At 42.7% G+C, this 14499-nt stretch overlaps 1 protein-coding gene across 1 annotated transcript; it reads left to right on the forward strand.

Annotated features, from left to right (window-relative positions):
- The first annotated feature begins 506 nt into the window (after positions 1 to 506).
- LOC106608298 (prospero homeobox protein 2) lies at positions 507 to 12627 on the forward strand. Its single transcript, XM_014206165.3, has 4 exons — positions 507 to 2129; positions 6246 to 6347; positions 7865 to 8059; positions 12457 to 12627. The coding sequence occupies exons 1-4, from the start codon at positions 507 to 509 to the stop codon at positions 12625 to 12627; spliced, it is 2091 nt and encodes a 696-aa protein (XP_014061640.2).
- Positions 12628 to 14499: the final 1872 nt, after the last annotated feature.

Here is a 14499-nt window from a genome sequence, read left to right on the forward strand (position 1 = left end):
ATCTCGTCACTTATAAAAGTAGTGCTAGTTCCAGTCTTATCGGTCAACAGATTTTATCTAAAAATAAAGACATTTAAATTGTGCTTCTTTACAGGATGCATATTCTCTTTCTAGCATTGACATTATGTCCACATAGTTTTGAGTTAAAATGTGAGTAATATTCTACGAGTTGCACACTATGAATACAGCTATTGTTGTCTGGTAGATTTGACTTCACAAAACGTATAACTTTCAAACTGCTGTTTACGGACAAAATACAGTATTTAATAGGTATTACCAATTGCAAAATTATTGATTTATTAATAAATACTATAGCAGATCTGCTAAATATAGTTTTATTATAAAAAAAAATATGTTGTTTTCTGGGGGAAATAACTTTACATTTTGCCGTATTGTTGGTTTTCCATGAACAATATTGTTTTCCTTTAAGATTTCAGTAGAACTGTGTCTAATTTCTAAAACCGTTTGTTAAGATAAACTACATTTGTCTTTATTTTGCATGAAGCATGAACCCAAGCCTTCTGGACCACAGCATGCATCATTTCCCCAGCAGCACCTACCCAGAGGACAGAGCAGAGCATCCTCCCTACTTTCTACACGACAACACATACAACTCGTCCACCCCTCCATCCTCCTCTCGCTCAAGCGGAGGATCCCTTATCTCTATGCTCCTACAGAAAACCATTGAGAGTGAACAGATCCTCCAGGAGAGCTCTGCTGCATATTACCACCCCGATGCTCATATTTCCTTCTCTGCCTTGACGAGCCCTAGACTGGTGGATCATCACAGCAGCACTTCTTCCAAGAGCAGCAGCACCACCATTGAGCCTCTGTCTCCAGCCAGCCAGGCATCCACCGGGGCCAGCCCCAATGGAGCCGGGTCGAACCAGGACTGGACCCTGGAGCTGGGGGATAGACGCCAGGCGAAGCGTGCCAGAGTGGAGAACATCATCAGAGGCATAGCAGTCTCTCCTCCCAGTCCCAGTGTTCATTGTACAGATGGAGAGACCACTCCTACCAGTAACCTTCAGAGTGAGACAATGGAAAACAAACAAGAGAACAAAAGGAAACAGAGGGTGTCGCAGCACCAGGACCTCCTGACGACGGGGGGCGCTAGCGGGAAGAGTACGGACGAAGGCCATAACCTGAAGAAGCAGCTTCAAACCATGCAGAGGCTTCTGGGTCAACTCCAGGCCAGGTTCATCCAGATCTACGAGTATCAGACTGAGTCTCAGGAGGACGTCAGTGATGGGACGTTTTCAACAGGTGTGATGGAGGACGACCACCAAAGTACTTGGAACAAAGGATACCCGGAGACAGAGGTGTTTATGGACCCTTACAGTGAGTTTAACAATGGAGGGCCTTTAGATAGAGGTCATCTGGGGTGGAAGAATCACAAGCTAACTGACTACATCCACTCAAACCCAGACAAAGAAGACAAACTCCTAGCAGATATTCTCAAGTATGAGCTCTCCAGAGCCGTGAACTCAAGCGTTGACTCGATTTTCAAAAACATATCACATACATTATTCAAGTCACCACAGCTACACATCAAGGATGGGGGAATGGTGGAAACAGACGACGAGACCATGTTCCTCAGCTCTCACGAGCCAGCGTCATCATCCACCCATGTAGACAGCATGTCACGACTCCCCCCATGTTCCAAGAGTGGTATGGCCCAACAACTACCAGAGATTCAAACCGAGGCTCTATCTCTGGTGGTTCAAAAGCCTGCTTCAATGACTCGCCCATGTTCTCTAAACCTAACAGTGAAAAGGCCTCTCCATTTCCATCAGCCCTCACTCCTATACAACCACCCCACTGATCTACAGGAAGACCACCAACTACTGGATAACCTGAAACACAACAGCTTCCATCATGATACCTTCGGAGGGCTCCAGTGTGCACCTACTACCACGGGTCTACCTACCCCAGAGAGGGTTGACTTATTGTGGGATCCGGTCAAAGTGAAGTCCAAGGTGACCTCCAGGCCACCCAGGAGTCCACAGGTTCACCACCCCATAGCCACAGGGCATAATGTGCTTCTGGACAGTTCCTGTCTCCCTCACGTTAAGATGGAGTATGGTAGCTTTCAGAGTATGGTGAAGAGGACCTCATATGTGCTGAATGTATCCTTTGAAAATAGTATTTATTTTTTATAACATTTTGGTGTTTTACCACATTATTCAGACAGTAAGGAAATGAGATGGGGAGACACAGGCAAGTAGGAGAAACAGAACCCTTGTCTCCGGCAGTGGTGGAAAAAAGTATCCAATTGTCATATTTGAGTAAAAATTATAGATACCTTTAATAGAAAGTTACTCAAGTAAAAGTGGAAGTCACCCAGTAAAATACTACTTGAGTAAAAGTCTAAAAGTATTTGGTTCTAAATATCAAAAGTATAAATAATTTCAAGTTACTTTTATTAAGCAAAACAGACGGCACCATTTGTTTTGTTTTTAAAATGTACGGATAGCAATGGGCACTACAACACTCAAACATAATTTACAAAAGATGCATTTGTGTTTAGCAAGTCCGCCAGATCATAGGCAGTAGGGATGACCAGGGATGTTCTCTGTTTAGTGAGTCCACCAGATCAGAGGCAGTAGTGATGACCAGGGATGTTCTCTGTTTAGTGAGTCCTCCAGATCAGAGGCAGTAGGGACGTTCTCTGTTTAGTGAGTCCTCCAGATCAGAGGCAGTAGGGATGACCAGGGATGTTCTCTGTTTAGTGAGTCCACCAGATCAGAGGCAGTAGTGATGACCAGGGATGTTCTCTGTTTAGTGAGTCTGCCAGATCAGAGGCAGTAGTGATGACCAGGGATGTTCTCTGTTTAATGAGTCCTCCAGATCAGAGGCAGTAGGGATGACCAGGGATGTTCTCTGTTTAGTGAGTCTACCAGATCAGAGGCAGTAGTAATGACCAGGGATGTTCTCTTGATAAGTGGGTGAATTAGACCATTTTCCTGTCCTGCTAAGCATTCAAAATTTAACGAATACTTTTGGCTGTCAGGGAAAATGTAGAGTAAAAAGGATATTATTTTCTTTAGGAATGTAGTAAAGTAAAAGTTGCTAAAAATATAAATAGTAAAGTCAAGTACAGATACTTAAGTAGTACTTTAAAGTATTTTTACACCACTGGTCTCCGGTGGTGTAAAAAGTATTTGCGACGTGCCAGGGAGTGTTACCACGACACCACGGCTCTGCACCGATATTTTACTATAGAATACTACTATATACTTTTCATTGATTTAGTGAATCTGTAATATTAGTCAGTCAGTCAATCTGTAATATGTTGTGGTCATCCATGATGATCTGTATTTTTCATTTCCACCAAATGATAGATTCTTTGGTTGGCTTTCTTTAGTGAGGCAATTGGCTTCAGGTATGATGACTCATATCCACAATACTGTGCCTAAGAAAGATTGCCTTTCTTTGAGGTTTCGCTAAGTGTCTCATAATAACCTTCCTCTGCCCACATGGATAGTCTATAAACAAAAATCAATTCAGTTTTCTCTTTCCAGGAGAACAATATCTATGAGGCTTGGGGGAGCATTAGTAGCTGTGGTAGGATGCACTTCAAGGAGAATATACCCTTTGATCTTGTGATCTCTACTTCGAAAGGAAATTGCTTCTACTATCTGAGTGTAGTCTAATAGTTGCAGGACAGAGAAAAACATTGATGTAAAATAATATCTGTCTTTGAAAATAATTGTCAGGATTCAGGAACAGAAGCTTGTTTTCAACGGTATAAATATTGAAGTAAAAGTGTAGCAACATAGCGAAACCTGTTGACATGTGAAAACAGAGTAGACGACATGATTTTCTTTAGGAATACTATGTATTTTCTCCCATTCATATTATTCTGATGTATGAATGACTTGAGTAGTGTATCTGTTAAGCTTCATAACCTGATCTGTAGGAGGGTCTGACCACACACCATTTCAATGTGTTAGCTCCATAACCTGATCTGTAGGAGGGTCTGACCACACACCATTTCAATGTGTTAGCTTCATAACCTGATCTGTAGGAGGGTCTGACCACACACCATCTGAATGTGTTAGCTCCATAACCTGATCTGTAGGAGGGTCTGACCACACACCATTTCAATGTGTTAGCTTCATAACCTGATCTGTAGGAGGGTCTGACCACACACCATCTGAATGTGTTAAGCTTCATAACCTGATCTGTAGGAGGGTCTGACCACACACCATCTGAATGTGTTAGCTCCATAACCTGATCTGTAGGAGGGTCTGACCACACACCATTTCAATGTGTTAGCTCCATAACCTGATCTGTAGGAGGGTCTGACCACACACCATTTCAATGTGTTAGCTTCATAACCTGATCTGTAGGAGGGTCTGACCACACACCATCTGAATGTGTTAAGCTTCATAACCTGATCTGTAGGAGGGTCTGACCACACACCATCTGAATGTGTTAAGCTTCATAACCTGATCTGTAGGAGGGTCTGACCACACACCATCTGAATGTGTTAAGCTCCATAACCTGAATATACAGCACCAGTCAAAAGTTTGGACACACCTACTCATTCCAGGGTTTTTCTTTCTTTTTTACTATTTTCTACATTGGAATCATATAGTAACCAAAAAAAGTGTTAAACAAATCTTTTTTTTGAGATTCTTCAAAGTAGCCACCCTTTGCCTTGATGACAGCTTTGCACACTCTTGGCATTCTCTCAACCAGCTTCATGAGGTAGTCACCTGGAATGCATTTCAATTAACAGGTGTGCCTTGTTAAAAAGTACATTTGTGGAATTTCTTTCCTTCTTAATGCATTTGAGCCAATTAGTTGTGTTGTGACAAGGTAGGGGTGGTATACAGAAGACAGCCCTATTTGGTAAAATACCAAGTCCATTTTAGGGCACAAACAGCTCAAATAAGCCAAGAGAAATGACAGTCCATCATTACTTTAAGACATGAAGGTCAGTCAATCCAGAAAATGTCAAGAACTTTGAAAGTTTCTTCAATTGCAGTCGCAAAAAACCATCAAGCGCTATGATGAAACTAGCTCTCATGAGGACCGCCACAGGAAAGGAAGACCCAGAGTTACCTCTGCTGCAGATTATACATTAATAGAACTGGGGCGGCAGGGTAGCCTAGTGGTTAGAGCATTGGACTAGTAACCGGAAGGTTACAAGTTCGAATCCCCGAGCTGACAAGGTACAAATCTGTCGTTCATTGAAAGGCCATCATTGAAAATAAGAATTTGTTCTTAACTGACTTGCTTAGTTAAATAAAGGTAAAAAAAATAAAACTGCACCTCAGATTGCAGCCCAAATAAATGCTTCACAGAGTTCAAGTAACAGACACATCTCAACATCAACTGTTCAGAGGAGACTGTGTGAAATCAGGCCTTCATGGTCGAATTACTGCAAAGAAACCACTACTAAAGAACACCAAGAAGAAGAGACTTGCTTGGACCAAGAAACATGAGCAATGGATAATAGACTGGTGGAAATCTGTCCTTTGGTCTGATGAGTCCAAATTGGAGATTTTTGGTTCCAACCGTGTCTTTGTGAGTAGGTGAACGGATGATCTCTGCATGTGTGGTTCCCCCGTAAAGCATGGAGGAGGTGGTGTGGGGCTGCTTTGCTGGTGACACTGTCAGTGATTAATTTAGAATTCAAGGCACACTTAACCAGCATTGCTACAACAGCATTCTGCAGTGATACGCCATCCCATCTGGTTTGCGCTTAGTGGGATTATCATTTGTCAACAGGACAATGACCCCAACACACCTCCAGACTGTGTAAGGGCTATTTGACCAAGAAGGAGAGTGATGGAGTGCTGCATCAGATGACCTGGCCTCCACAATCACCCGACCTCAACCCAATTGAGATGGTTTCGGATGAGTTGGACCGCAGAGTGAAGGAAAAGCAGCCAACAAGTGCTCAGCATATGTGGGAACTCCTTCTAGACTGTTGGAAAAGCATTCCAGGTGAAGCTGGATGAGAGAATGCCAAAAGTGTGCAAAGCTGTCATCAAGGCAAAGGGTGGCTACTTTGAAGAATCTCAAATATAAAATATATTTTGATTTGTTTAACACTTTTTGGTTACTACATGATTCCATATGTGTTATTTCATAGTATTATTCTACAATGTAGAAAATAATAAAAAATAAAGAAAAACCCTGGAATGAGTAGGTGTGTCCAAACTTTTGACTGGTAGGTGGGTCTGACCACACAACATCTAAATTTGTTAGCTCCATAACCTGACCTGTAGGAGGGTCTGACCACACACCACCTGAAGAAAGCCAAGTTGATGTTCTTCTATACTCGCTACCCTAGCTCTAACGTGCTCACAACCTTTTTCTCCGATGTCCAGGTAATGAAATACACTACATGGCCAAAAGCATGTGGCATTAATATGGAGTTGGCCCCCCCTTTGCTGCTATAACAGCCTCCACTCTTCTTAGGCCTTCCACTAGATGTTGGAACATAGGTCTGGCTCGCAGTCGGCGTTCCAATTCATCCCAAAAGGTGTTCAATGGGGTTGAGGTCATGGCTCTGTGCAGGCCAGTCAAGTTCTTCCACATCGATCTCAACAAACCATTTCTGCATGGACCTCGCTTTGTGCACGGAGGCATTTCCATGCTGAAAGGGCCTTCCTCAAACTGTTGCCACAAAGTTGGAAGCACAGATTCGTCTAGAATGTCATTGTATGCTGTAGCGTTAAGATTTCCCTCCATTGGAACTAATGGGCCCAGCACGAACCATGAAAAACAGCCCCAAACCATTATTCCTCCTCCACCAAATTTTACAGTTGGCCCTATACATTGTGGCAGGTAGCGTTCTCGTGGCATCCGTCAAACCCAGATTCGCCCGTCGGACTGCCAGATGGTGAAGCGTGACTCATCACTCGAGAGAGAACGCGTTTTCACTGCTCCAGAGTCCAATGGCGGTAAGCTTTACACCACTCCAACCGACGCTTGGCATTGCGGATTGTGATCTTAAGCTTGTGTGAGGCTGCTCGGCCATGGAAACCCATTTCATGAAGCTCCCGACGAACAGTTTTTGTGCTAACGGTGCTTCGAGGGAGTTTGGAACTCGTTAGTGAGTGTTGCAACCGAGGACAGACAATTTTTATGCGCAACATGCTTCAGCACTCGGCGGTCCCGTTCTGTGAGCATATGTGGGGCCTACCACTTCGCGGCTGATCCGTTGTTGCTCCTAGACGTTTCCACTTCACAATAACAGCACTTAACGTTGACTGGGGCAGCTCTAGCAGGGCAGAAATTTGACCAACTGACATTTTTAGAAAGGTGGCATCCTATGACAGTGCCACGTTGAAAGTCCCTGAGCTCTTCAGTAAGGCCATTCTACTGCCAATGTTTGTCTATGGAGATTGCATGGCTACGTGCACGATTTTATACACCCGTCAGCTACGGGTGTGGTTGAAATAAACAAATCCACTAATTTGAAGGGGTGTCCACATGCTTTTGTATATATAGTGTATACAGATTTAAATTTGTTATAAATGGCGTGTTATATATCCAGAGAATTATACAGATTTTAATGAATGACCTTTACTATGCTGTTACCAGTACTGGTAGAGTGAATACCTGAAATGTTGAGATAGAATCCCCTCATTGAAAACAATCACTACACACATAACTGTGGGCAATTTGTTTTATTCAAAATAGTTTATACATGATTTATTGACATATTTACAAAGAAAGCAGAAAAAGTGGGATGAACCAAATTCTCACACATACTAAAAGCAACTAAATTAAACCTACATCATACAAAGTGAAATAACCCAGACATAACTATCACTCATTTTAAAATAACTTAGAATGTACTTACCCAATTTATTTATTTTTTGTGTGTGTTCCCATACAGCTCACTCGCTGCATCATGTCCCAGCTGATTAAATGGTTCAGTAACTTCAGAGAGTTCTACTATATTCAGATGGAGAAGTTTGCCCGTCAGGCCCGAGTGGAAGGGGTTAACAGTGTGAGGGATGTAGCAGTGAGGAGAGACTCGGAGCTCTTCAGAGCCCTCAACATGCATTACAACAAGGCCAATGACTTTCAGGTACTGTAAATCTCTGTATTCATTAAAAATCATATGACCATCCTGATCTCACGAGCCTACATTCTGTTTCGCTAAAGTGGATTCACACGGTTTGATTTCATTGTGCTGCTCATGACTTCATCTCTCTCATGTATTTTTAAAGACATCCCTTCATCCTTACGTCTCCATTGTGTTCAGTTGGATTCCTGTACAGTCAATCTGATCCAAAGATAAGATGGTATGCACAATACATTGTTTATGGGTGGTCAGCATGCACAACAGATATGTTAATGGGGGTCTAAGCACAGAATATATATATATTTTTTTTTAAGCTTTAAATCTGTACATGTCTACAAAGATCAATTAAAGTATGGTGAGTTGAAAACAAACAAAACACTTTAAAATGGGCCAAAGGTTAATAGGCCAGACAGATAAAACCTGTTAGTTCAGAGGGGTGGAATTGATTACATTTGATGTTTTGTTATTCTGTCTGATGTCATAATGGAGAATAGAATATGATTTTTATTCATCCATCAACAGAATCAACTGTTTATTCTACTCTGCTCCCCCCGGACACCACACAACTCACATTTTGGCTGGATCACAGGGTCAACTGCAGTGCAATACTCCTAGAACTATTTTTGAGGTTTAAATGCCTTGTTCAAGGGAACAACGGCAGGAGATTTTAAACCTGTTGCCAATTCATCTGACTTCTTTCCCTGGACCTGGATTCAAACCAGCCTGCTACCGGCCTGCTTACTTACCCAAGCATTGTGATCTTGCCAAAACGACATTACAAACAACTTTACAAAACGACTACAAATGACACTACAAAGAAAATACTGACAGTTCAAAAGAATCCACAGAAAGATTTCCTGCGGTTGAAAAATCCATATGTTTTGGCATTAAAAGCACGTAAAACTTACCATCAACACATCTGCCAGCCAGGTGACAGAATGACTTTGTGTATCAGAAAATGTGCTATGTTACCAAGGTTAGTATAGTAAACTAAAACTGAAACTAAAAATAATCCTTAAAAAAACTATTTCATAAACTGAAATAAAATAATTAAAGAAACTTGTTTGAAAAAGTAAAACTATTATCTTTAAAAAAACAACCAAAAATAAAAACCGACATGAATATGTTCAGTTTTTGTCATTTTTTGGGGGGGACAAAAATCAAAGGGGTTTTCAAACTTTTTTCTTTGGTTTTCAAGCTTGAGAATCCAGAGGGTAAATGCTTCCAGGAGATTGTGATGTTTCAAACAGACTTAGCTTGTGCATCACTATGTATCACTAGCTAACAGGGAACAAATCCACTACTTTCTCTGACACCAAAACTTAAACTAAATAATATAAAATCGAAATATAAATGTTTTTATAAAACTCAAACTACAGTCGTGGCCAAAAGTTTTCTGCTTCAATGTCTTTAGATATTTTTGTCAGATGTTACTATGGAATACTGAAGTATAATTACAAGCATTTCATAAGTGTCAAAGGCTTTTATTGACAATTACATGAAGTTGATGCAAAGAGTCAATATTTGCAGTGTTGACCCTTCTTTTTCAAGACCTCTGCAATCTGCCCTGGCATGCTGTCAATTAACTTCTGGGCCACATCCTGACTGATGGCCGCCCATTCTTGCATAATCAATGCTTGGAGTTTGTCAGAATTTGTGGGTTTTTGTTTGTCCACCCGCTTCTTAAGGATTGACCACAAATTCTCAATGGGATTAAGGTCTGGGGAGTTTCCTGGCCATGGACCCAAAATATCAATGTTTTGTTCCCCGAGCCACTTAGTTATCACTTTTGCCTTATGGCAAGGTGCTCCATCATGCTGGAAAAGGTATTGTTAGTCACCAAACTGTTCCTGGATGGTTGGGAGAAGTTGCTCTCGGAGGATGTGTTGGTACCATTCTTTATTCATGGCTGTGTTCTTAGGCAAAATTGTGAGTGAGCCCACTCCCTTGGCTGAGAAGCAACCCCACACATGAATGGTCTCAGGATGCTTTACTGTTGGCATGACAGAGGACTGATGGTAGCGCTCACCTTGTCTTCTCCGGACAAGCTTTTTTCCGGATGCCCCAAACAATCGGAAAGGGGATTCATCAGAGAAAATGACTTTACCCCAGTCTTCAGCAGTCCAATCCCTCTACCTTTTGCAGAATATCAGTCTGTCCCTGATGTTTTTCCTGGAGAGAAGTGGCTTCTTTGCTGCCCTTCTTGACACCAGGCCATCCTGCAAAAGTCTTCACCTCACTGTGCGTGCAGATGCACCCACACCTGCCTGCTGCCATTCCTGAGCAAGCTCTGTACTGGTGGTGCCCCGATCCCGCAGCTGAATCAGCTTTAGGAAACGGTCCTGGCACTTGCTGGACTTTCTTGGGCGCCCTGAAGCCTTCTTCACAACAATTGAACCGCTCTCCTTGAAGTTCTTGATGATCCGATAAATGGTTGATTTAGGTGCAATCTTACTGGCAGCAATATTCTTGCCTGTGAAGCCCTTTCTGTGCAAAGCAATGATGACAGCATGTGGTTCCTTGCAGGTAACCATGGTTGACAGAGGAAAAACAATGATTCCAAGCACCACCCTCCTTTTGAAGCTTCCAGTATGTTATTCGAACTCAATCAGCAGGACAGAGTGATCTCCAGCCTTGTCCTCGTCAACACTCACACCTGTGTTAACGAGAGAATCACTGACATGATGTCAGCTGGTCCTTTTGTGGTAGGGCGGAAATGCAGTGGAAATGTTTTTTGGGTGATTCAGTTCATTTGCATGGCAAAGAGGGACTTTGCAATTCATCTGATCACTCTTCATAACATTCTGGAGTATATGCAAATTGCCATCATACAAACTGAGGCAGCAGACTTTGTGAAAATTAATATTTGTGTCATTCTCAAAACTTTTGGCCACGACTGTACACTGAACAATATAAACGCAACATGTAAAGTGTTGGTCCCATGTTTACTGAGCGGAAATAAAATATACCAGAAATGTTCCATACGCACAAAAAGCTTATCTCCTTTGCCAAGATAATCCATCCACCTGAACGGTGTGGCATATCAAGAAGCTGATTAAACAGCATGATCATTACACAGGTGTACTTTGTGCTGGGGACAATAAAAGACCATTCTAAAATGTGCAGTTGTATTACACAACACAATGCCACATATGTCTCAAGTTGAAGGAGCGTGCAATTGGCATGCAGACTGCAGGAATATCCACCAGAGCAGTTGCCAGAGAATTGAATGTTCCTTTCTCTACCATAAGTTGCCTCCAATGTCATTTTAGAGGATTTGGCAGTACGTCCAAAACGGCCTAACGCAGACCACGTGTAACCACGCCAACCAAACACCTCCACATCCAGCTTCTTCACCTGCGGGAACGTCTGAGACCAGCCACCTGGACAGCTGATGAAAGAGTGGGATTGCGCAACCAAAGAATTTCTGTAGAAAATGTCAGAAACGTCTCAGGGAAGCTCATCTAGGTGCTTTTCGTCCTCACCAGGGTCTTGACCTAACTGCAGTTTGGCGTCGTAACCGACGATGGCAATTGGTACGCTGGAGAAGTGTGCTGTTCATGGATGAATCCCAGTTTCAACTGTACCGGGCAGACGGCAGACAGAGTGTATGGCGTCATGTGGGTGAGCGGTTTGCTGATGTCAATGTTGTGAACAGAGTGCCTCATGCTGGCGGTGGGGTTATGCTACGGGGCAGGCATAAGCTACGGACAACAAACACAATTGCATTTTGTCGATGGCAACTATGAATGCACACAGATACCGTGACGTGATCCTGAGGCCCATTGAAGTGCCATTCATCTGCCCGACATCACCTCATGTTTCAGCATTATAATGTACTATGTCAGAAGGATCTGTTACACAATTCCTGGAGGCTGAAAATGTCCCAGTTCTTTCATGGCCTGTATACTCAGACATGTCACCCATTGAGCATGTTTGGGATGCTCTGGATCGATGTGTACGACCAGCGTGTTCCAGTTTACGCCAATATCCAGAAACTTCGCACAGCCATTGAAGAGGAGTGGGACAACGTTCCACGGGCCACAATCAACAGCCTGATCAACTCTATGCGAAGGAAATGGTCACACCGGATACTGATTGGTTTTCTGATCCACGCCCACAATATTTTTGTTAAGGTATCAGTGACCAACAGATGCATATCTGTATTCCCAGTCATGTGAAAATCCATAGATTAGGGCCTAATGAATGCATTACAATTGACTGATTTCCATATGAGCTGTGACTCAGATGGCCATTCTTTGCATCTATAGCTCCGTCTATACATTCGAGTGGTTACATTTCTCCACACCCGGTTTTTTTTACCAAAATGGTGACGGCTTTGTTTGAATTGCAGATTGACCATTTACATATATCTTACAGGTTGTGCCTTTAATCTACAGGTCCCTGACAGGTTCCTTGAAGTGGCTGAGATCACACTACAGGAGTTTTACATCTCCATCTCCCTGGCCAGAGACTCAGACCCATCCTGGAAGAAAGCCATCTATAAGGTCATCAGTAAACTGGACAGTGACGTACCGGCTGAATTCAAAGCCCCCCCCATCACAACATAGAAAGAGACAGACAGAGGTGCTGTATTAAAAACAAAGTGTATATTTCTTGCATGGGCCATGTACTGAATAGAAGCCATGCTAAAATGTACAACAGCAGGACAGGGTACCTGGTATTTCAATATATGGTCAATGTTGACAGTTCTCTAAGTGGCTTTGGATAACAGTGTCTGGTAAATAAGCATTGTAACACCATTTCCCAGAGGACAGTCATATGAAATGTGTGGCTGTACAGTAGGCCAATGTCACAGCTGGGTTTTATATTCACAGTTGGAGGATTGTAGAACAAATTGCAATATAGTTTCAATAAAAAAACAAAAAAACAATGTATACAATTTTGATTGACATTGAGGCATGCGTTGCTGTAGAATCTATTATCAACCCGTGTTGGCGCATGTGAATTAAATTTGTATTTTTGCTACATCAAATCAGATTAATGTAGCAATAATACAAGAGACCTTCATTTTGAATTGTTCAGTATGTGTCAATTCCGAAGGCCGTTTCAGGCATGTCAGTGAACGGGAGGACGCCGTTATCTCATTAGATCATCTAAAATGGTTTAAGTTTCATGAGACCACTGATGGTTTCTAAACTGCTGTAAAGAAACAACTGGACAGACGACAACAACAACAAAAAGCACAAGCCACACAAGTACAAAATCCTTTAATATACAATAGGTGCAGTGTTTTCTGTCAGCATGCGTCTCATTCTACTAGCCTGGTGTATCAGAACAATGAAACCTGTTATAACGTGTCAAACCTAAACTGAATTAACATTGACGTCACCTTAATATTATAAAGGACACGAGGCACTTTATGGCCATCAAGGGAACCACAATCAAAAGGGAGTATCAATTATTTAATTAATTTTTTTAAATACTAAAAACCAATTATACTAAGAATGTGATGTGTCTTCAAGTCCAACATGTACAGTGTAGTCTGTACAACGATCCTATTTCTCTTCAGAGGTGAAAGGAAGCGCTTTAATTAAATATTCAGTACATACTGCATGGACTCTGGCGAAAGGAGGAGACTTCCTGGACATTTGACTATTAACAACATTCTTTAACCAACGGATTTCAAAACTAGTTTACGTCACACCTCTTCTTTATCATTATCAATATACTCACCTTGACGTCTCTGCTAAAAGTTCCAGCACATCTCACAGGAAGAGGAAAAGTCAAAACGCTCCATTTTGGATATTTCAATCAGACATGGTTTTCAACAGGTGTGACCTCAAACGTGACTTGTGGGTTTGTCTTCATATATCCCGGCAATAACAGTCGATTCGCCCTCCAGCAGTGTTCTGTTGAGTGCATCTCCAGGAAATCACAGAGCCGTAGTCTAACGCCTCTCTCCAGAGCTGCCTTCAGTAGTGCCTCTCTCTAGAGCTGCCTGCAGTAGTGCCTCTCTCCAGAGCTGCCTGCAGTAGTGCCTCTCTAGAGCTGCCTGCAGTAGTGCCTCTCTCTAGAGCTGCCTGCAGTAGTGCCTCTCTCTAGAGCTGCCTGCAGTAGTGCCTCTCTCTAGAGCTGCCTGCAGTAGTGCCTCTCTCTAGAGCTGCCTGCAGTAGTGCCTCTCTCTAGAGCTGCCTGCAGTAGTGCCTCTCTCTAGAGCTGCCTGCAGTAGTGCCTCTCTCTAGAGCTGCCTGCAGTAGTGCCTCTCTCTAGAGCTGCCTGCAGTAGTGCCTCTCTCTAGAGCTGCCTGCAGTAGTGCCTCTCTCTAGAGCTGCCTGCAGTAGTGCCTCTCTCTAGAGCTGCCTTCAGTAGTGCCTCTCTCTAGAGCTGCCTGCAGTAGTGCCTCTCTCTAGAGCTGCCTGCAGTAGTGCCTCTCTCTAGAGCTGCCTGCAGTAGTGCCTCCCTCTAGAGCTGCCTGCAGT

The sequence above is a fragment of the Salmo salar genome, chromosome 06 (genome assembly GCF_965601325.2).
Source record: "Salmo salar chromosome 06, fSalSal1, whole genome shotgun sequence".
NCBI classification, from domain to species: domain Eukaryota; kingdom Metazoa; phylum Chordata; class Actinopteri; order Salmoniformes; family Salmonidae; genus Salmo; species Salmo salar.

Excerpts from the sequence above, each read along its gene's own strand:
- LOC106608298 (XM_014206165.3), top strand. The coding sequence starts at position 507 with ATGAACCCAAGCCTTCTGGACCACAGCATGCATCATTTCCCCAGCAGC. Across the intron at positions 2,130-6,245 it reads GGACCTCATATGTGCTGAAT|GAGGGTCTGACCACACACCA; the intron begins GTATCCTTTGAA and ends CCTGACCTGTAG. Across the intron at positions 8,060-12,456 it reads ACAAGGCCAATGACTTTCAG|GTCCCTGACAGGTTCCTTGA; the intron begins GTACTGTAAATC and ends TTTAATCTACAG.